Source organism: Felis catus, chromosome C1 (assembly GCF_018350175.1).
Source record: "Felis catus isolate Fca126 chromosome C1, F.catus_Fca126_mat1.0, whole genome shotgun sequence".
Classification (NCBI taxonomy): domain Eukaryota; kingdom Metazoa; phylum Chordata; class Mammalia; order Carnivora; family Felidae; genus Felis; species Felis catus.
The window spans coordinates 169575361-169597412 of NC_058375.1; the positions used below are offsets into that span (position 1 = coordinate 169575361).

The 22052-nt window shown below is 36.8% G+C and overlaps 2 protein-coding genes across 20 annotated transcripts in view; one reads left to right on the forward strand and one right to left on the reverse strand.

Annotated features, from left to right (window-relative positions):
- Positions 1-10129, reverse strand: part of LOC123379195 — a 161904-nt gene extending 151775 nt beyond the window's left edge. For 13 of the 18 annotated variants that reach the window (XM_045034103.1, XM_045034096.1, XM_045034093.1 and 10 more), the window contains exons 1-4: positions 9990-10123; positions 9293-9425; positions 5992-6062; positions 5057-5135 (exon numbers count right to left, since the gene is read on the reverse strand). In XM_045034103.1, coding sequence (XP_044890038.1) covers positions 5057-5135; positions 5992-6062; positions 9293-9420 — 278 coding nt within the window. In that variant the 5' untranslated portion in view covers positions 9421-9425; positions 9990-10123. Of the gene's footprint in view, positions 1-5056; positions 5136-5991; positions 6063-9200; positions 9426-9989 lie in introns of those variants that run through there. The other 5 variants (XM_045034097.1, XM_045034094.1, XM_045034099.1 and 2 more) reach the window with 4 other exon arrangements.
- The window catches only part of ITPRID2 (ITPR interacting domain containing 2), a 40427-nt gene continuing 28266 nt past the window's right edge, over positions 9892-22052 (forward strand). Inside the window, exons 1-8 of one of the 2 annotated variants that reach the window (XM_011285388.3) lie at positions 9892-10249; positions 10608-10653; positions 13624-13673; positions 14526-14582; positions 16887-16926; positions 17017-17115; positions 18298-18506; positions 19314-20014. In XM_011285388.3, coding sequence (XP_011283690.1) covers positions 10039-10249; positions 10608-10653; positions 13624-13673; positions 14526-14582; positions 16887-16926; positions 17017-17115; positions 18298-18506; positions 19314-20014 — 1413 coding nt within the window. In that variant the 5' untranslated portion in view covers positions 9892-10038. The remainder of the gene's footprint in view (positions 10250-10607; positions 10654-13623; positions 13674-14525; positions 14583-16886; positions 16927-17016; positions 17116-18297; positions 18507-19313; positions 20015-22052) is intronic. The other variant, XM_011285389.3, reaches the window with a different exon arrangement.

The following is a 22052-nucleotide window of genomic DNA, read 5'->3' on the forward strand; positions in this document are numbered from 1 at the left end:
AGACTTAATCATTTCCTCTTCTTTAAAACCTTTTTGTTTCAGTAGCCTTCAAGATACCACTTCTCTTAGTTCTCTTTCTACTTTGCTAGTTGTGCTAGATGATCTTTCTTAGCCTCCTTTGCTGGATTCTTCTCCTTTATTTGCCTTGAAAATGTGAAGTACCCCAAGCACTATCCTTGGACATCTCTTCTAACAATTCTTCACCAATTCCCCCTTGGTGGCCCCAACTAGTTTTTTAGCTTTGGATACTATTTATATGCTGACGACTTTTAAATTTATATTCCAGTCCAGATTTTTCCCTTGAAGTCTATATTCATATATCTAAATGCCTACTCAACATACTCTCTTGGAAGTCTAACAGGCTTTTCAAACAATATATTCAACAAACTTTCATTTCTCCCTAAGTTCCTCCACTCTTAGACTTCTCCATCTCAGTCAGGGAGAGTGTGTAAACGTAGTAGAGGGGAATTCTCAAGAACACAACAATAAAGCTGGTAAAAGAATAAAAGCCAGTAAAGGAGATTGAGAAGTAGGAGAATAGGAAAATATAAGATCAAGAAATAAATGAGAGGAATAGTCAATCCTGCAAAAACTATAAGGATAACTATAAAACGAGAGCTGAAAGGATCCAGCAGATCTGGCATTTTTGAAGTCACTGATGACTACTGCTTTGGTAGGTTTGAAATAGTTTACTTGGGAAATAGAAAGAAGGCTGTCTAGTATTAAGGATTCAATACACACACAACATACCCTACAATATTTTAACCAAACTTTCATCCAGAGTTCCAGTTCTGTGCTGTATTTCTGAATGCTTGGGGTTACATTTCCATCAGTATGATTTGGAAGTACCTCATATCTAACATGTCCTATAATGAACTCATTTCCTTTCCTCTTTTTCTCTCACTTCTAAACAAATTAGTACCAAATACCTGATTCTCCTAAATTCTTTATTAGGTTGAATGACACCAATACCTATCCATGCACCTGCAGTGGAAAACAAACCTTGAAGATCATTCTGTTTCTTCCTTCCCACCCATTTCGTAGTTTGTCAAATCTGATTGCATCCCCTATTTCCCTCAGTCTAACTTGAATTTTTATTAACCTCCCTGTCCCCAGGCCCTATACATATAAGCCTCCTAATTGGCTTCCTTGCCTAACAACTTCCATGCCTGACTCTTTCTGCTATATAGTTACTAGTTATCTTTCAATAAAGCACTTTGGTTAAAAACTGGAAGTTGCTTTCAACTTCTATTCTAAGATTGCAGTAAGATAGTCTTAGAATAGCACTCCGAGGCCTTTGAAATTTGGCTGTCACTTACCAGCCATTTGAAACTTACCATTTCAAAGTTCAAATAATGTTTTCCTCCCTAAGTTGTAAATACAATTTCAAAATGTTTGGAAAATAAAGGAAAAAAGTTAGCTATAATATTGTCATGGTAATGGAACATCTTTGTTTCACTCCTAACATTCCCCTATGGATATACATATTTGTATAGTAAACATAATTTTGCATAATATTCTTACATATTTAACTATTCCTTGTCATGGTGCAGAAAAGGAATATAAAAGTTATAAAATATTATTTTGAGAAAAAAATGGAAGTAAAAGAAGAAAAAAGGTGGGGACAAGTTAGAGGTATGAATAAGGTTTAGGATGCATACCATGATGACCTACTCATCTACCATGAGTGAGCCACACATTTGGCTCTCAATTCTCTACTAACCAATGTTAAAAACAGAAACTTTGTTAGTTATCCAAGTCCCAGTGCCCATGAGATTAAAATAAAATGTCCCAGTAATTTCAACTCATCTTGGAACAAATATTATAAAAAGACTTCTTCTGAGGTTCTCCTAAAGAGAAGGCAGGGTGATGTACTTAACAAGTTCTGGGAAGACTCCTTATTAGAAGTGGCACATCTCATTTCACATCATTGTTCATATTGAGAATCAATATAGGCAGATGCTATTTTACAAATCAGAGTGATTTTGTGAAAACCAACTTTTTGGAAATCATTTGATATTATCAAAGCACCCAGCTCTTTGCTGATCTGCTTTAAATCATGGCTAAATATTAACATATTGAAATGCTCATATGTAGTATATATTAGTCACAGTAGTGGTTGAATTTTTTTAATGTTTATTTATTTTTGAGAGAGAGAGAGAGAAAGCATGTGCCTGCAGGCACATAGGGGAGAGGTGGAAAGAGAGGAACAGAGGATCTGAAGCAGGCTCCCTGCTGACAGCAGTCAGCCCAATGTGGGGCTTGAACTCACCGTGAGATCATGACCTGAGCTGAAGTCAGATGTTCAACTACTGAGCCACCCAGGTGCCCCAGAAGTGATTGAATTTTACCCTTCAGAAAATCTTTCCGAATATTGTTTCTCTTCAAAATAGAATTTTAAATAGTTCTTAGGTGAAAAGTGAAATCTTAAAAACTTCAGGTCTCCTATTGGGCAATTAACGCTTACTTGGAAGGCCAGATTTTAGGTTGAGAAGCAAAAATTCTTCTTGATCATCTGTGTGATTCCTCTTGAGAAAGTTCTCTGAGTACAAGAATGTGGCTGGCCCAGGGATGCTATAGTCTTGGGCTTTTTTATGTAACAGGGAATATGATGTTATCCTAGAAGGACTCAAAAATTTACTGATAATTTAAGAAGCCTACATACTAAAATCTTTGTTTTTATATTCTCCAAGTTTTTCAGAACACTTGATAAGATAAAAGCAGTTTTTCTACCTTTGCCTTTATCAATGTTTGTAGGGCTTTTGAGATATGGATTCTTGTCTTAATTAATTCTGTCACTAACCAAATGGCTGACCTTGGGCAGGCTTCTTAAGTTTCCAAGCTCATTTTCTCTCCCTTTGTAAAATGAGGGAGCTGTTGTAGGGTAAATGCCTCTGTAGAATTCCTTCCAGTTATGAGTCATACTGACCCCTCTGCCCACTTCTATAGGTGAAGAACCTCCTCAGTCAGAGGAAAGTAAGTGATTACTAATGTTTCTTTAACAGTGGACCTGGAGTACTAGGAGTCAGTCACATATCTTAGGTGAGAGCATGGGCTTTGCAGGGGAAAATCCTGGTTCCACTCTGCCACTTACTAGTACACAGCCTGGGGCAAGTATTAATCTCTCTGAAGCTCAGTTTCCCTAACTATAAAGTGAGAATAATACAAATGCTTTTATAGTTGTTGTATTAAATGAGACACTATAAATCTAGCCCTAAGTAGAGTGTCTGGCACAAGGCAAGTACTCAATCAAAAGTATCTATTTGTCACATTGTTATTTCCTTGGGTCCACTGAAATAATTGTTCTTTTAATAGCATTTCTCCAAATTGAATATCAGCACTATTATAATTACAGTATTTAAAGGTTTTAAGGTGCCAACTTGGCTGACTAGTAAAAAAAAAAATTGGAAAGATACAGGCTCAGGGGATTTTTAAAAAATTAACCAAAACAACCTGTGTGTTGAACTTTACCCTGTAGTTCTTTTATTTAATAACAGTCTACTAATAAATATAACTTTAAGCTGTTTGATTTAGTGCTATTGTAATCCAGGCCAAATATGCTACCTTTCTTGTCTGCTCCAAAGAAATTTTAATGGAGGTTTGGTTCACGTTTCTGTTTGATTTGAAATAATCAAAGTGGGAAGTTCTTAGTTTTGGGTCCCCATCAGTAGATATGTAGTCACTTTAACTTTTGATCATTTGTAGATTATATTTAAATGCAACTAAATGTGATAAAATCATTCTTAGATGGTTGAGGTAAGCTTTGAAGGCTGTGTAAGTACTTATCTTTTAATTTAAAAACAATCGCCTCACCATAAAATAAAAGGAAAAAATTCCCCAAATGTGGGAAAGCAGAGTTCTTGGCGATGTTCTTAAACTACAGCAGGAAATATGTGTTTGTTTATTATGACCCTAGTGCTTTCACAGGCCAGATGAACTTTCAAACACAGAGTTTTCATTCTGTTAACCAACAACTGTCACCCGACTTGTGGAAACCGATAATTTTTGCAGGGAGTTCAAGGAGAACATTTGCATAATTCCATCTGGTAGAACCTGGCTTGTCCCCACAGCTTGCAGATAGACCCTTTGTGAACAATTCTAACTGTAGGGCTACCTATGGGGTGTGTCAATTACCACAGAGTTACTTGCTGGATCAATCTGCGTTAAAGGTGGCTTTTATGGACTATCAAATTTTATAGCAAAGGAATTTTGAATTATCATTATATGTTTAAGAATTTTTTTTGATTCCAGGTTTCTCCTCATTCATGAGATGTGAGCCTCAACTGATTTGTACCAAGTCGTGGAAGAATAGTTACTTGTATTTCTGCTAGAAAGTTCTCTGCAGGATAAAGGGTGAGTAATATATAGATAAAGAATCTACTCTGATTCATAAATCTTGAATACCTGATTGTTAAATATCTAAAATGTATCAAGCCGTTGAATAGACTTTCATTACATGAATTAAATTTCAAAAGTTTTTTAGGAACTAGCTTATTATTTTCTGTCTCTGTAGCTCTATTTCCTTTAACATTTCATTGCTTAATTAGCTCTCATGGAACTTCACTTATTTTAAAAGCAGTTTTAAAGGACTATACACTGAATTTATATACAACTTTCTAAAAATTGCCTACAATTATTATCAATTTGTCAAAATTGATTTAATTAGAATAAAGAGATTATTCAGTAGATACATCTTATAGCTTCTGAATTGAAGAATGACAAAAAGGGCGACTTAAAACTGACGCCAAGATAGAGGGATCTGCCAGTTCTGCTCTATATCACAATGGTGGTTGATATGAAGTGTCCTTGTTTTGATGTCCTACCTGCTCAATCTTCTACTTTTTGGTTAGTGATGGTAAGAGAAATTGGTAGAGTTGAATGTAAGGAATAGACAAAAATGGTTTAGCAAAATCCTGTCTGAGTCTGGCAGAAACCCTGCTCTCTCCCCATTTTGTCCACCCTCAAACTTGCCAAGCCTTGTTCACTTTGGCTTTATTTTAAAAATGCATTTCTGGTGAGTGAGGAAAGGTTTTGTACTGTGTTTTCAATGACTCACCCAAAATAACTCCATTGAACTTGTAAACGGTCCTGTTCTGAATGCAGATTGTGTTTGTTCTGAGATGGGCATGAAGGAACTGCAGAAAGGAGATTAGAGAAGGGAAATGTGGTGGGAGAGGCAGTGCAGTTCAGGCACACATCAGAATTATTTTTAAAAAATACATTGTGTGTGTGTGTGAAAGACAGTTGTCTATGAGGTCTGTACCATTTAAAGTTCTTAAAGATACATCAGTATTAAATACGGTTCATCTAGCCACCAACCTCTTTCTTCTGATTCTCATAAAATGTGAAAGGAAGATTTATCTGTGAATATATAATTCCAAATACATGCATTGTGAAACTTTTTAAAGTGCTAAATGGCTTCAAATAGGAAATAATCATATATATAACACAAGCTAGAATTAATCTTAAAATAGGAAGAAAATGTCTTTCAATACATTGATCACATAATAGGGCAGTGTTAAAACTGGGAAGTGCAATAATGACATCCTCTTGTGTACTGCATAAAAATGTTTAATACCAAGTGGCACTGATTATTCAACATCAATAGATGTACCTCTTGAAAAGCTTTTATGATTCAAAATGTCAGGGACCTTTAAAAACAATATTTTAGGGCAGGACTGAAAAGAAAAAAAAAAAACTGATCTAAACTTTCATGAATTCATGAAACAGACCAAATAAAGTTTATTCTGTTATATAATCTTGCTTCAGTCAATTGTTAATGAAGAATAGATGAGCTATTTTTACCTGTTGCTCAGAAACACCAAAGAATTGAGCCACTGAAAAGAAAACAAGCTATCTACAAGGTTTTACTATGGAGAGGGTAAATTTAGCAGTATGTGGCAAAAAGAAATGGTGATCTGAGGACAGTGAAATGGATGATAAAATGACAAGTCTTCAACATGCACAAAATCAGAAAGTATGTAAACCTACCAAGATTTTGTAAATAATCTGCAAGGCAAAGTTCCAGTGGTATAAACACCTGCTTCTCTCTCTGGTGTGTACTTGAGAAAATAAGGGAAATAAAAATAGCAGATTGTTACGCTATATTAATGCTTACTTATGAGGACAATGAACTAGCATAATAATCCCTCAATTTTTGCTAATGTGGAAAAACCCTAAGAATAATAGGTTCAAGTTATAGACTATATAAATGAATTTTATCACTTTAAAATATACACAACTAGAAATACTGTAATGATTAATAATGACTCAAATATATAAAAAAAAATCTTAAATCAGACTAACCACCTTTCCTCATAGTTCATTTGTATGGTTTGTAAATAATACTTTGAAAATTTTCAAAGAATTCATTTGTTGAGTAATATTTTCCTTTCACCCTCTTTTACCTTAGTGTAAATTGTTCCACTAAGTATCCCTGGAAATGTTAGTAGCTATGCTGAGTGAGCCCAAAATATTTCATGTTGAAATGAATTTTAGAAATACTGGGTTAAACAAAGTTAAACAGGTTTTTTTTGTTTTTGTTTTTGTTTTTGTTTTTTTCCTTAATAAGCCTTGAGAACTTACTTCTCAAGTCTCTTACATTCATTGTGACTGGGTTGGGTGGGAGAGGTGAGAATACAATATACAGTGTTTTCTAAACTTATTTCATACAGAATTCTGTTCTCCATGCACTCCTTTGAAATATATAATGCTGCTTTGTTTATTTAACCTGCAATTCTACTTAGCTTACACCTCCCAACTTCCTTTTGTCTTAATAAGGGGTGAAAATTTGGTAAACTGCAATGCTACCACTTTCTGATCAGAGTCTGTATCAAGATTTTGAGGCATAAAATAAAATATTGATTACATAAATATTCTTGAACAAACAATAACTAGAACAAGATGCTTTAGCTTACTCAATAGTAAATCTTGCTTAGTAATTTTAAGGCATGTGTTAAGGTCTGGAAGAGTAAAAAATAACTAAAGTAATTAAACTGAGCACGATGTTTCATTTCTAGAGATAAGCTTTTCCATTTAAAAGTGTCTAACCAGAATAGGTTTTCTGTCCTAGCCTGAATTTATGCGATTTTTAAAATTCATCTGCATACACATGAGGATAGATGTCACTTAACGGTATAAGAATAATCCTTCTATTATAACATTGATTTTTGCCTTCTGCAATATAACAATTCCAGCAGCTACCCTGAGCGCCTACTTCCATGTGATTCCATGTGATGCTCACATCAGTTTGGGAAGGCAGTTATCATGATTGCTATTTCACAGATGAGGAATGTGATGGCCAAAGATATTATCTGTTTTGCCTTAGGCCATAAAACTAGAAAGATAAACAGATTTCAAACTTCAATCTGACACTCCAGACCCTACTGTTTCCACTACAACTTGCTGGATGGAATTATCCACATCTAACTTAAATTTGTTTATTTCTCTACCTTGCAAGTATCAGTGAATCAGACATTACTCCTTATGGAGAGCTTCTGTAATGGGGATATGCAGTTGGTCAACAATATAGTACTTGTTGGGAAAAAAATCCTTGAAGAAGCAAATAGATTCTCCTCGTGTGTAACACGGCATTCCTCACTGAATAAAGGAAACACCTTGGGCATTTTTTAATATCTCAAAGTTGAGAAGACAATTAAAACCCTTCACAGTTCAAAACAGCTTGCTGTTTCAAGGATTTCCTTCCCTACTACTTCTGTACCCTCAACATATTACATTAAAAATGATCATGTAGAAGAAAACATACAATTGCGCTATTAGACTTTAAGCAATTTCTGTATTCTATTCTAATGCTACCTGCTGGCATTTCCCCCTCCTTTCTTTATAGCTTGATTCTGGTGGTTGGCTTTTATTTTTATTTTTTTTTTAAATGTTTATGTATTTGAGGGGCAGAGAGAGAGAGAGACAGAAACAGAGAGACAGAGACAGAGAGAGAATCCCAATGTGGGGCTTGGCTCCCGGAACTCATCAACTGCGAGATGACCTGAGTCAAAATCAAGAGACCAAAACTTAACTGACTGAGCCACCCAGGTGCCCCTGGTTTTTAAATATAAAATATACTTCACTATTGCCTTTCTCAAAAGTTCTTTGTTGTTTAAAAGTATTAAACAACAAAACTAAATAAAAAATAATAGGCCTTAGAGAAACAATGTAAAGCAAATACTTTATCCATTTGTCTGTCCATGCTGAAGAACATAAAGAACAGAAAAATTTACCTCAAGAAAAGTCATCAGTCCTCTGTACTAAAAGTGTAAGGGGTACAAGAGGAATACAGAATGTTCTTTAGTCTCTCACGGTTTACACTCCAATCTGGCTGGGAAGTCAAACATACCCTCAAAGGCCAGTCATATTACTGCACAATTCAGTCTTAAAATAAGTGATCCAGACATTCAGTTGTGAATCAGGGCATCGTGGGAGAGATGTGACCGGAAGTGGTGGAAAGATACGGTTGAGGAAAAGTTCTGGCTCAGGTGGATCTTGAAGTTCATAAAGGTATTGGAGAGAAAAGAACAGGAATAAATTGAGAGGCAAGGACATAGAGTCAGCAAACAGCACGTGGAGATAATGGAGTTGAAGCTGGAAGCCCCAGATGAGTAGGGTGGGGTCTGTTAGGGCCCTGCATGGAACTGTAAAGACAGTATATTTTGTTCTGTGTGGCTTTTGACCACCCCTTTCAGTGTCTCTTCTCCAGCTACTTCCCTCTCTCTCTCTTGCTTACCTTTCCTACAGGCAGCTAGGCCCTAGCCTATTCTGAAGGGCCGTTAAACTGTTAGCTGCATTTTGCTATATAGGACTCTTGAAGGCTGAAAAGTCTTTAAGATTCAGGGAAAGAATAATAATGAAACTTCAAGCCGATGAGATTCTAGTATCACTGTTCTAGCTCCCCTTGTATTTTCACAGTACCTCTACCTAGACCCAGAATATAATGGTGGTTCTGGAAACTTAGTCTGGATTTTGGATAGGATTTTGTAGGTATTGATAAACCATCAGAAGTTTGTGTGTGATTTCAACAGGATTTTAGAGTCTTTATGCTAATGAGATTTTAAAAGGGGGAGAATGCCCAAATGCATTTTTAAAATAGTTCTGAATCTTGACATCAACCTCTATCTTTTCATCTCTCCACGTCCAACGTCAATGTGGAATCTCCAGATTAAACATTCTTTCTCAATTCGTTTTCATACCTAACACAACCACGATAAATAACTTTCTTAAGGCACGAAAGTAGCACTTCACGAAGTTTGATCTTTTCCAGGTTTGACATTTTGACAAATACCAATTAGGAGGCTCTTTTCTTTCATCTTCATCCTCAATTCCTTGGACTTCGCCAACAATAGTAACTCGGCGAGCCCAACCAGACATTTGTTTTGACGCGGTGAAGACGGGCAGGTGGCCTTTCCACATTTTTTCTGTGAGAGAAGTTGACAGGAAACAAAGATTGCTACCAAACAAACAAGCAAACAAATCTCGCCCACTCCGCGGGCCACCTCAGGGGAACCCAACGCCCTAGTCCGCGCCGCCGCCCCGCGCTCCGCCCCGCGCGCCCCCGGCCGGAAGGGGGCGTGGGACGCCGCCGAGGGAGGGGCGCGCAGACACGCCGCGGCCGGCCGGGCCTCCGGCGCGTCGGGCGGAGGCGGGAGGCAGAGGGCGGGAGGCGGAGGGCGGAGGACTGGAGGCGGGGAGCGGGGCCAGGGGGCCGGCCGGCGCTCGTTCTCTGCCGCGCTCGCTCGGGCCACTAGCGCTCCCGCGCCGCGCCGGGCCGGCTTCATATGAAGCGCCGGCCCTCTGCCCCCTCCCTCCCCTTCCTTCCCTCCCTCCCTCCCGTCCCCTCCTCCTCCTCCTCCTCCTCCTCCTCCTCCTCCTCCTTCTTCTTCTTCTCCTCCTCCGCCCCCTCCCGCGCCCGCTCCCGCTTCCCGGGGGCCCCCCCCAGCCCGGCTGGGCGCTGACAGCAGGGGCGGGGGTCCCGCCGCCACCGTGTCTCAAGCAGGCTCCGACTAGGGCAGCGGAGCTCCCGGTGCGGCCATGGACCGGCCCCTGGTGGCGTCGGCGGAGGCGGAGGAGGAACTGGAGTGGCAAGTGGCGAGTCGCAGGAGGAAGGCCTGGGCCAAGTGCCGCGGCTCCTGGCAGGCGTCGGAAACGGAGGACCTGTCCACAGAAGCGACGACGCAGGACGAGGACGAGGACGACGAGGAGGACCTCCCGGGCGCGAAGCTGCCGGCGGCCCCGGGGAGAGGTCTGTGCGCCCGGCCGTGCCGCGGCGGGCGGGGGACTCGGGGAAGTGCAGGCTGGCGGGCGGGGGAAAGTCTCGTGCGCTCTGGGCAACTGCTCTAAGTTCTGGCAGATCCTGCGGGCCGGCCGGGGGAGAGGGGACACTTGGGACCTTTAAATGCGCGCCCTTGACAAGGCGTCTCCAGAGTCCGCATAGACACCCCGGTGCCATCTCGTTTTCCTTTAGATGGACACTGGGACGTGTTGCTTAGGCTACATATTACCCCCAGTAGATTTTCCTACATGGGAGCGTCCAGGTTGACCCCGACGTCGGAGTCCCCCAGGGGTCGGTAACCACGCTGTCCCCTCACTCTGCCCCGCAGGAAACGTGCCCAACGAGAAGATCGCGATATGGCTCAAGGACTGCCGGTGAGTCCTCGCTTTCGCCTCTCGCGTCCCAGAGGGAGATCCGCGGAGATGGCCCTCCCGAGTGGAGCCAGAGTCACCCGGGCCGCAGTCCCTGTGGGTCCCATGGCGGTGTGAGCTATAAACCGGAAAGTGAGCCGACGGATAGCTTCCTCCTTTGAAAGATTAGAAATGGAAGTACTGTGACCGCTGATTATTTGGTGACCGTGTTGACTTTACAGTTGTTAGGACTTCAGCCCCCCTTGCGTGAAGTTAGCATCGGAGAGCAGAGACCTAAAACAAATAATCATGCCTTGCCTCGTTATATGCTTGCCTTGTTTTTATTCGAAAGGATTTTCACATTTCACACGGTATTTTACTTTGCTTTTGTTTTGACATCTGTATATCTGGCATGAAATGATTTCCCTTTCAAATGTGTTTTAGATGAATTTAATTTACTTAACAACTTAACTGGCCTTAATTTTATTTCTGTGCCTTAATTCTATTTGGATAGCTATAAAACCAGCTAACTTTTTTTCTTGGAGTTTACTCCTTGGGCACGCATTTGTCAGACGGCACTGGAATGCACTGAAGGGACATAGAGAGCTTTGAAGGCATTCAAACGGCATAAATCTGTTTAATTGCATACTTTGGCAACTGGTACCAATCTGGTTGATAAAGTACAAGGGGAGATAGATCATTTTGCAAGTAAATCTTACTACAGTAAAAAAGCTTGTTACCTATTTTAATTTTTTTCTATTTATTTTCTACTTGTAGAATATCATATGAAGAATGTTGCTTTTTAACTTTGGTTAAGTTGTTTGCTTCTGCACATATTTCTGCCATCTCATTTTGGGCTTTTCTTAATCTTTTGTTCAAGTATACCAGAGGTAGGGAAGTGTTTTGGGGGGGAAGGAGAAGCGATTTTCATATATGCCAGTTTATTTTTCTTCCCTAAGCACAGGTAAAATATTGGCCACTACTCTGTTGATATCCTGTTTTAATGAATTACCTGGATTTTTGAGTAATGATGAATAAATACTCTTATTTAGGAGTATCATTGACTCTTTGAGATACAGTGAAATATATGGCCTGTCTTTCTAAAGATACACCGAAAAAGGAAAAAAGAAAGTTTAATGGCAAGTGAAAAATCACATTATTTTATGATGTATAGGAATTAAGATTATATAAAAGATCACATCAAGTAGACAGTAAATAAGTAAGTTTATCTTGTAAGGTAAATGCGGTAGGCAAATGTTATTCATCAGACGTACCATCTCCGAAAATTTCAGGTTTTGTTGCTGGTCTTATGTAGGCAGATTCTTTGGTCTGCTGCTCCTTCCCTCTTAGGTTTCCTGCATAGGTTTCCTTCTTGTTCCCTACAGTTGCATCTATTCTGTACAAAAGGGACATTCATTTGTACCTGGGAAAGCTGGAACAAATAGTCTTGTAATGCTAGCTGTATTATTGTACATTTGACTGCTAGGACATATGCAACTCTAGGGTTTTTTTCTCTAACAGGTTTTTCAAAGTTGGGCATTTACCTACTTCTTATACAGTATTTACAAATGATCTAAAGCTAGCTTTTTCCCCTGGATACATTCTTATTTATTTATTTATTTTTGTATTGCTGTCCATATTCTGAATAAAGATTCCATTTGTTGTTCCTTAAAGGGTGTAGGGGTCTTTGATAATCTTTTTTTTTTTTTTTTTTTTTTTGCCTAGTGGAAATAATTGCTTGGATTAACATCTAAGAAAGGATAGTTTTTGAACGAATTTAGAGGAAAGCAGTTATAAGAGTGAGAAACTTGTTTCTGAAGGAGAATGGCAGTTACAGTCTCTTTATTTGCCATTTTCTGTTAGTGCACAGACCAGCAGAGACATCTGCAGGAGTAATACAGTGTTTTATCCTAAGAAAGTAGCCATCAAGAAAGGACTTTATAGAGGCATAAATTCAAGTTTCATTAAAATATATGTAGAAACTTGGCTCAGTTTTTTATTGTTTTCATGGTAGTTGTGATTCTTTAACATTTCAAAAGCACTAATTTTCGAAGAACTCCCATTGCCTGTGTATTTGCTTGCAGAAAGTTTTAACATTAAATTGCCATTTCAATAATAAGTTTTTTAGGCTGATATTTTTATGATTGATTCCATGACTGATGTGAATTTGTAAGAGGTATAAATTGTTACTGATGAAAGGTTTATATCATAAACCAGAACGTTCAAAATAAAACATTTCTTAATATAATTCAGTTTTTAGACAGGAGTGAAAAACATTTTCACATTGAAAAAAGATTTCTAAGTTATCTGCATTTGAACGGGAAGAATGTGTAGGAATTTTAGCAATGGCTGGCTCTTAAGGTTGATTCTCAAGCCAGCTTTTTAGTTTACAGAGTTGAATGAAGATATATGTATTTTACAGTTTCAAAGCAGAAAAAAATAATCTCAAGTTTCTCCGTTAGACCAAAAAAGATAGTAGTTGGGGTTAAGGGAGGCACTAATTGATGCTCTAAAATGCTGGTGATAGATTTAACAGATGAGGTTTAAAAAACTGTTGAACCTTACTTCTCAATAGACCCTGACTTTTACATTTTATTTAGATAAAGATTTGTTTTCTTTTAATTCTGTTTCCTGTTTCTAGGGAAGGGATTGAGGGGAGCAGACATTTTTTTAATGCGTGTTGACATTCTCTTTTTCTGTTTTTGTAAAGAAAATGCTAATTCATATCATTTGTAATTATAATTCTTGTTCTTAATTGCTGGCAGATCAGATGTGTGATTAAATCATTCCTGGTGAACTGACTTGAGGATAGGTATTTGCTTAGTTAGGAGGATATTACTTATGTAATACTCTTGCATTCCTTTTGTGTTTGGGGAGGATAGTTAAATGTGATTAGAAGCTTGCTGGCTATGACCTTTTAAGTGTAAAGTTGTGCAGTGACAACTCTTCAGACAGCTTTTCAAGACTGAGGTTTATATGTTTATGTGGTTTCAGTACCCCTTTGGGAGCCTCACTGGATGAGCAAAGCAGTAATACACTCAAGGGTAAGAGAAAGTTGCCTTTCTAAATCTGTTCTTTATGTGAAGGTCCTACTTTATTTCACTGCTTTGAGTGAAAGTATACATATGTAAATTATAAAAGTGATGTTCATTTTATAAGCTATACCATTCTGAGAGAAAAGCCAAAAGAAAGAAACCTTGTCATGAACCGTAAAACAGTGAATAGTTTAAGAAAATCACTAAACCTTTACACAGTGTGAAACTCATATTTTTATTATCCAGTTAGATATTATGAAAACTAATTAAATACAGAAATAGAATATGTAAACTTAAGGAAAATATTGAGTGAACTGGGTCAGCTTTGGTACAGCATTTCTTTGCTTACATTACATTAACCGAAATTGCCACACCTGAAATTTTACCACCTGTGTGAGACACAGTTCTAAAGTTCAAAGTACAACAAGAATGTACAGGTAGTGGCAAGGCATATATAAAAAAAAAACAACAAAACACTTATAGTATTAGAAAAATCTAGCTTGAGCTTCTGACTATTAAGGGAGGTTAAAAGGAGTGATTGCTCCGGGATCTGATTTTCCTTGAAACTCTTGGATACGATGTTAGCTAAATGAGTATCTTCAAAGACATAGTGAGTATAGAATAACTTCTATCAGGGCTTATAACAATTTTACCTTGATGCAGATCATGGTTTCTTTGCGATAAAGTAAAGCTTATACTTGCTTTTTGAAATTATACAATCAGAATAATGTATGAGTATATTCAGGTTTGAAATACCTTATTGTAGCTTACATTTTGTTTGGTCAATTTTAGCTAAAACTACGATTTTATATGTGAGTCCAAAAGAACAGAACACCAGAATGAATCTTACGTTTCTTTCAGGTGTGCTTGTGAGAAATGGAGGCAGTTTTGAAGATGATTTGTCATTGGGAGCTGAAGGTAAGTTTTTTTTTGGAAGAAATGCATTTTCATACAGGTTTAAAATTAAAAAAAAAAGGTTGAGTGCTTTCAGGTTTACAGTCCTCAGCCAAAGTTAAAGGTCTTGAAAATGGCTGAGACACATTTTACAGAACCTTTGACATGTTAGTAATCTAGTCAGAGCTTGTAGGATACCTGTAGGAATGGCTCTAAAAATCGTTGTGGAATGTCCTTGTCTTCCTTGGACTTAATTGCTTAAAGGAACTGTTTGGGGGCAAACAATGGTCATAGAACTGAGGGAAGAACTGTCCTGCAGAAGGAAGGAAACTTAAATATTTATACATGAGAAGACTAAATTGAAGCTTATTTTTAGTGTGAGGTAGCCTTATGTCAGACTTACAGCTGTGGCTTGTCTATCTCCTTGCATTCAAGTGTCTCCTATCTTCCCCCCCCCCCCTCCCCCCCCCCCCCCCCCGCCCTTTCCAGATTGTTAGAACACTGAAGAACAAAAACAAAATTAGAATTATTAGAATTTAATTAGAAAACATTATGCTGATGTCTATTCCAGACTGCATTAACATTTTAAAAGCGTGTCATACCATGTTTAAATTTTCACAGATTGTATCATCTTTTCCAGTGGATTTATAGTAAAATTTTCCACAATGTAGAATTAAACATTTTTATTATTTTACAGGTATTGGAAGATTATTGGTAGTTGTACAGCTGGGTTATTAATGTGTACTTTTTTATCAAAAAGAAATTAAGGATTTTATTAAATCTTTTTAGATTATAAGTTGATGAATGGTGAATTTATCCACTGAATGTAATAACCTTGATCTTTTGCTATTTTTAATCAATCTGTATGTATATTACTTCTAACATTTAAGACTCTAGAATATGTGAATATGTTAGTTTTTATTATTGAAGTTAATGTGCTTTCAAGGAATAAACTCTGTAAAGAGCTTAGACTTACTGCTTCCTAATTAGTACAGTTGAGCATGTTGCCAACCCCTTACTGAAAATGCATTTCAATGTTACAGTAAATAGCACTTTTGATATCTGCCTTAATTTCACAATATGGAATTTTTTTAAGACTTTTTTTTTTTTTTAAGCAGGTTTAGGTTTACAGAAAAATTTAGAGGAAGGTATAGAGATTATCCCTGTACTTCCTGCCTCCATATATGCATAGCCCTCCCAATAATCAACGCCCCCTACCAGAGTGGTACTTTTGTTACAACTGATGAACCCATAATGAGGTATCATAATTACCCAAAGTTCACAGTTTACATTAGGTTTCACTCTTGCATGTGCACATTCTGTAGGTTTGGACAAATGTATGATACCATGTATCTATCATTATCATACCATAAATGTATTTTCACTGCCCTAAAAACTGCCTCTGTCTGCTTGTTCATCCATATTGAATGATTTTTCTGGAAACCAGAACCTAAAAGGAAGTTTCAGAGAAGAATGGAACTATTATGTTGTTTTACTGAAAATTATTTCAAGATTATTTACATTCATTCAGTAAATATTTATTGAATGTTACGTGTTAGGCATCTTTCTGAGTGGATGTACAAACAAACTAACAAATTGCCATGACTTTGTAAATCAGAAGTGAGAAAAAATCTGGTGTGCTGAAATAGATATGTTTATAATTATTTTCCTTCTTTATATTTGCCTATAAAAGTTCAGTGCAGTAAATTTAACTGACTCTACACTTAACAATACTTACCTGTTTAAGACTTGTAAATCTAGGATAAAGTTTAAAAACAATTTTTTAAAGAAAATTTACTTTGAAACAAGGAGAAATTTTCAAAATACATGCATGAAAAATTGGTTGTAACTGGGATGAATTTTCAGCCTTTGAAAAAGCACCTTAGAAACTTATATATACTGTTGCCACACTTAAATAATGTTAAGTCATGTTTTTGCTCTTGAAAGGTCTTTAGTAATAGCTTTTAAATTTAGTAATTAGAAACACATTTACTACAGATGCTGTATGTCTTCTTACCATTTATTTTTAATTGTTAAACATAGAAATTTAATTGGTTATCTGTATAGCTTTTATTTTAAACATTCAATGAAGGAAGTAGTTAATTTTACATTGCTAACAAACAAAAACACCATCTAGAAGCTACTGATTCTCTTCATATTGATCTGTATATTACTTTTAATGATCTAGATTTAATGAACCAAGACATGAGTTTGGGATATTAGGCATTTAGCTGTAATATTTGGCTAATATGCTTTCTTGATGATTATATCACAGTAGTTACTGTCCTACTAACAATTATGCTCTGCATTTATTCTTTATACATGTAGCCAACCACCTCCATGAAACGGATACTCAAATTGAAAACTGGTAGGTAGCTGTGGTGTTTATTCTCTTCCTTTTCAAAAATGAAGAACATTTATGAAAATAAGGTCTCATATAATCTAATTTTGTTTATAGCAATAATATCTTGGCCAAAGAGAGAAGACTGCAGTTTCATCAGAAAGGGAGAAGTATGAATTCCACTGGATCTGGGAAAAGTAGTGGCACAGTCTCAAGGTGACTTATTCTGAAATTATACTACAGTTACATTGTGTTATAGGCAATCTACTCTTTACTGTTTTTTCAGTCTTGGATTTGGCTTGATAGTATGAAATCAAAAGAATACAAAATGTTTCATTCATTGCTTTTTTCTTTTTTTTTTAATTAAGATTAAATAAAAAGCAACAGATGTGTTTATAACGCTGCTGGAATTCTTGTTATAATGAGTATTTTGAGCCCTATCAACAACTTGAAATCGGAACTGCATAGTGGAATAAGTTCTTCCAGAATTCTCCCATTTTGGGGGAGGGCGTGGTCTTAAATTATTCTTACATAACAATCAGAATAAACCTTTCTAATTTAAAGCTTGATATTTAAGCATAGATGTCTCTTCAACATATTAAATCAAAGATCTTCAAAATATATATTGAAATAGGCAAGTACACGTGCCCATGGAACCAGTTTAAATTGTTACCCAATTTATTGTATTGGAACCTGAGCATTTTCTCTGAAACAAATTGAAATTTTCTTCTGTTCAAGCTTCATCTCTAACATTCCTGTTTTCCTCAGTGAGTCTCAGAAGGTGGATTATCACTAGTATGAGGAAGAAGAGATAAGAAATGTTTAATTCCCAATCGAATGAGAACAAGATTTTCCTTTGAGTAACCCATTCTCTCCATACCTTACTCCTCCTACTTCCTGAGTGAAAGTGGTTAGAGAAAATTTGAAAGTAAGCTCCTCCCTCACTTTTCTGAGTTCAGCTTGTTACCTGTGTTGCATCTTCAGTGACAGCCAAAGAGAGCAGAAAAGCTCGAGTTCTGCAGAATGTCCTGTGCTACCAACTTCCCAGTGTATTTTCCCTTTCCATCTTTTCCTTCATCTGTTTATTCCTTCTTCTCCCTCACCTGTTCTCTAATTGTTTTAGCTGCTTTGCTAGGACTCTCTTAAAATGACAAAAAATATAAGGTGAGAAATCATTTAGGGAGTCTTATTGAGTGTCTTCTTGGGGATTAGCTCTTTTTTCCAATACTAACAGTTTGAAAGAATGGACTGTTTTTAAGAGTAATAAATCACATTTAGTACACAATGTATGAAGAAATAAATAATAATGGTGTAAAGAGCAGAAGCTCTTTTTTATAATGTGATGTGGACTATAAACTTATTTTATATCTTGATGTTTCTTTTTTTTTTTTCTTGTAGTGTTTCAGAATTGTTGGAACTTTATGAAGAAGATCCTGAAGAAATTCTTTATAATCTTGGATTTGGACGAGATGAACCAGATATTGCTTCCAAAATCCCCTCCAGATTTTTTAATTCATCATCATTTGCCAGAGGGATAGATATTAAAGTATTTTTGAGTGCTCAAATGCAACGGATGGAAGTAGAAAATCCAAATTACGCTTTAACAAGTAAGGTTTTTAAATATTAGCATCCACAGTGAAATGGTCTTATTTTTTTAAAACCTTGCTAAGTTTTAGGAATAGCACTGGGAACTTAATTATTGAGGTTAACACAGTAGCTGTTTTACTAAAAGTTAACTTTTCCCTCTCTTCATTCTTGACTTACATGTTACCATAACTGACGTATGAAACCTTGTACTTTTCTTAAACTTCCCTCCAGATTGCTGATGTTCAAAAAGGAAAGAAATAGGGCAGAGGCTTGTTACTGTTCACTGAAGTCAGTCAATTTTAGGCATTTTCTATGAATCTAAAATAGCATAGCTAACTTGATAATTTTTATTTATATTATATCTTTGCTTATTTTTCTCTGTTGAACAGAAGTTCCAAAATAGGGATCCTCAGATGGTCCTTGGAACAGCTTTAAGAGATCTGTAAATCCAATCCTACCATCCTCCCTCCATAGGAAAACATTTGGAAGAGTCTTAATTAAGTCAGACATAAAAATAGAATCAAGCTATGGAACAATAGCTGTTCTTTTCTCTTCAGTATTGTCACACTTTGTGCTTTTTTTGGTTTTAAATCATAAAAGATAAAATTTTAAATTCTTAAAACATAACTTCTGCTGTTGAGAGTGAAAAATCTTCCCTTTCCCTGGTAAATGTAGAGAAACTTTAAGTGTTGGATAAGGAAAGAAGTTTTGGTTTTATAATCTTTGTGATTTAAGTTCGATTTTTGGCATACTAAAAAGTAGTAATAGTTTAATATATGTATACATATATAAACATATATAAAATCAACATCCTTTTCTTTTTGTAGGCCGTTTTCGTCAAATCGAAGTGCTTACTACTGTGGCCAATGCATTTTCTTCTTTATATTCCCAAGTCTCTGGGACTCCCCTGCAGAGAATTGGAAGTATGTCCTCAGTGACTTCTAACAAGGAGACAGACTCACCTCCACCTTTAACCCGAAGTAACACTGCAAATCGTTTAATGAAAACACTATCAAAACTAAATTTATGTGTTGATAAAACAGAGAAAGGAGAAAGTAGTAGTCCTTCCCCAGCAGCTGATAAAGGAAAGATTCCGAATGTTTCGGTGATGGAAGAAAGTGGCAATAAAAATGATCAAAAATGTCAAAAAATTGTAAAAAAGAAAGACTCATCTTCTATGTTGGCTACAGTTAAAGAAGAAGTATCAGGTAGTTCAGCAACTGTTATGGAGAATTCTGACATTGATAGACTTTCTGATGTAGCAAATGGCAATTTTAACCAAAAAACTGAAAGTGAACAAAATGGAGAAACCCAAAGCCATGAGAATAAACTGGGTGAGGAATCTGGTATTCTAGAATCTGACTTAGGTAATGATTTCAGCATGTCCAGCCACAGTGAGCTGGAAAATGGCAGTGAGCTGAAGGGTGTCCATGTGTCCACACCTGAAAAAGAGCCATGTGCACCACTGACGATACCATCCATAAGAAATATAATGGCACAGCAGAAGGACTCCTTTGAAATGGAAGAGGTAGGTAAAATATTACTGAGACCTGTTTCAAATAATGAATTAGGAAAGAAAATACAAAACATGTCTATAAGGTGAGTGGTGGCTAATAGATTTATACTAGAAAAAAAATCATTCTGATTTTGAGTTTTCAAATTTTGGTTCTGTGCTTCACAAACTAAGAATTGGTCACAGGACCGTCCATTGCCGGGGTAATGAGACAGTTACTTCATCAGCTCCTCTGCATCCTCTGTCATTTACTGCTGATACTTGAACTTTTATCCCCTTTCTCTCTCAGTTTAAGATTTTGATGCCTTGAGAAAACCCTTGAGAATATATTTAAATTACAATCAGTGTTGCATAATAGTTAAAAACATAGGCTCTGAAAGCAAACAGGAGTTTGAGTTCTTTTTTTGCTGCTGAATTGCTATGTATCTTTGGGCAAACTTTTACTTTCCACTAAGTATCTTAGTGGAAAGGATAAGTGAAGTGTGAATAAGGCTTCAAGAAGGATAGATTTTTATAGTGCGACTGGAAAGAACCTGAAGATATTGTGTATCTGAAGGGAAGGATAGGAACCTCAAGGAATAAGGTTTGAAACACCAGGTCAGGGAACATGAATTCTGCAAGCCTAGAAGACCAATGTGTGCTTACTTTTCATTTCTACCTGGAGGTATTACTGTATTTACAGAAGTTTCAAATTGGCAAAATAAAGAGATTCATTTTGATGAGGTCAACTAAAACACCTTTTGAATGGCCAAAGCTAATGCTTATGCATTGGTACTGTATGACCTGAGACAGGAAACTGAAGTTTATCAAGCACCTACCTTGTGGCAGGCACTGTACTAGGCCCTTCAGGTACTTTTCTTTTTAAGTCTATGAGGCAGGCAGTGCTGGTCTTGTTTTACACATTAGAAAACAGACATCTGTGTACTGCTGAAGAGCTGTGGCCGTGAGTTTTATAATGCACAATTTTCTTTTTAAAATTTATTACAGAATGGTGTTAGTAATATAGTAGCAACTGAGTAATTTTAGAATCACATGCCATTATTTTAGGGAGTTGGCAAATGGGATAATTGATTTTGCCCATAAGTGTCCTGTTAGGTGAGTATGTATCTCTCACATTAATGAATATCAGGCATTTATCACACAATTTTGATTGCTGATAATAGCTATTTACCTTGTGGTCTTTGAATGTATCTTTTGTTACTTTAATTGTAGCTAAAAAGTGAAATGAAAAGGGAGAGAAGTAGCCCTTTGAAATAGTCTACATTATTTGTAGTTATTTGTAGGCTTTTTTTCCCCTTGTTTCTTTTTTTTTTTTATGTTTTTATTTTATTTTTGAGAGATAGAGTGCTTGTGGGGGAGGGGCAGGGAGAGAGAGGGAGACACAGAATCTGAAGCAGGCTCCAGGCTCTGAGCTGTCAGTACAGAGCCTGATGCAGGGCTTGAACCCATGAACCATGAGATCATGACCTGAGCCGAAGTCAGACGCTCAACTGACTGAATCACCCAGACGCCCCTTCCCTTGTTTCTTTATATTTTTTTATATTTTTCCTGTTTAATCCCTAATACATTTCTCATTATAATGAGTTCATAAGTTGAGTACTTGGCTAAATTAAAACCTCTTTGTTCTATTTCACTATTATCAAATAGTGTTTTGGTCTGAACTTGTCCTACCACCAATAAAGTGTAACTTCCTGCCATCCATTGGGGCCCCTCTTCTATGACAGATATGAGAGTCAGTTTCCTGGTGTTAATTTAACAGCAGAATATGAAAATTTAAACAAAATATGTTAGATACTTGCAAATCTGATGTTGGCAGCTCAGATGAGAAGTCACTCTTATGTGTTGCTTTCTAATTTCTAGAGTTCCTGAATTTTGAACTATATATTTTTTTTAAATTGTTGGTACCCTACACAGAAGGTCTTTAAAAAACATAAAGTGCTAAATAGATATGCTTTGGTGGCAAGTTTTCATTTAATGATTTTACAGGTTTTTTTTTTTTTTCTTTGCTCCCTCTGCTGGCAAAAGCAATTAATGAAGAAAGTAATGTCACAAG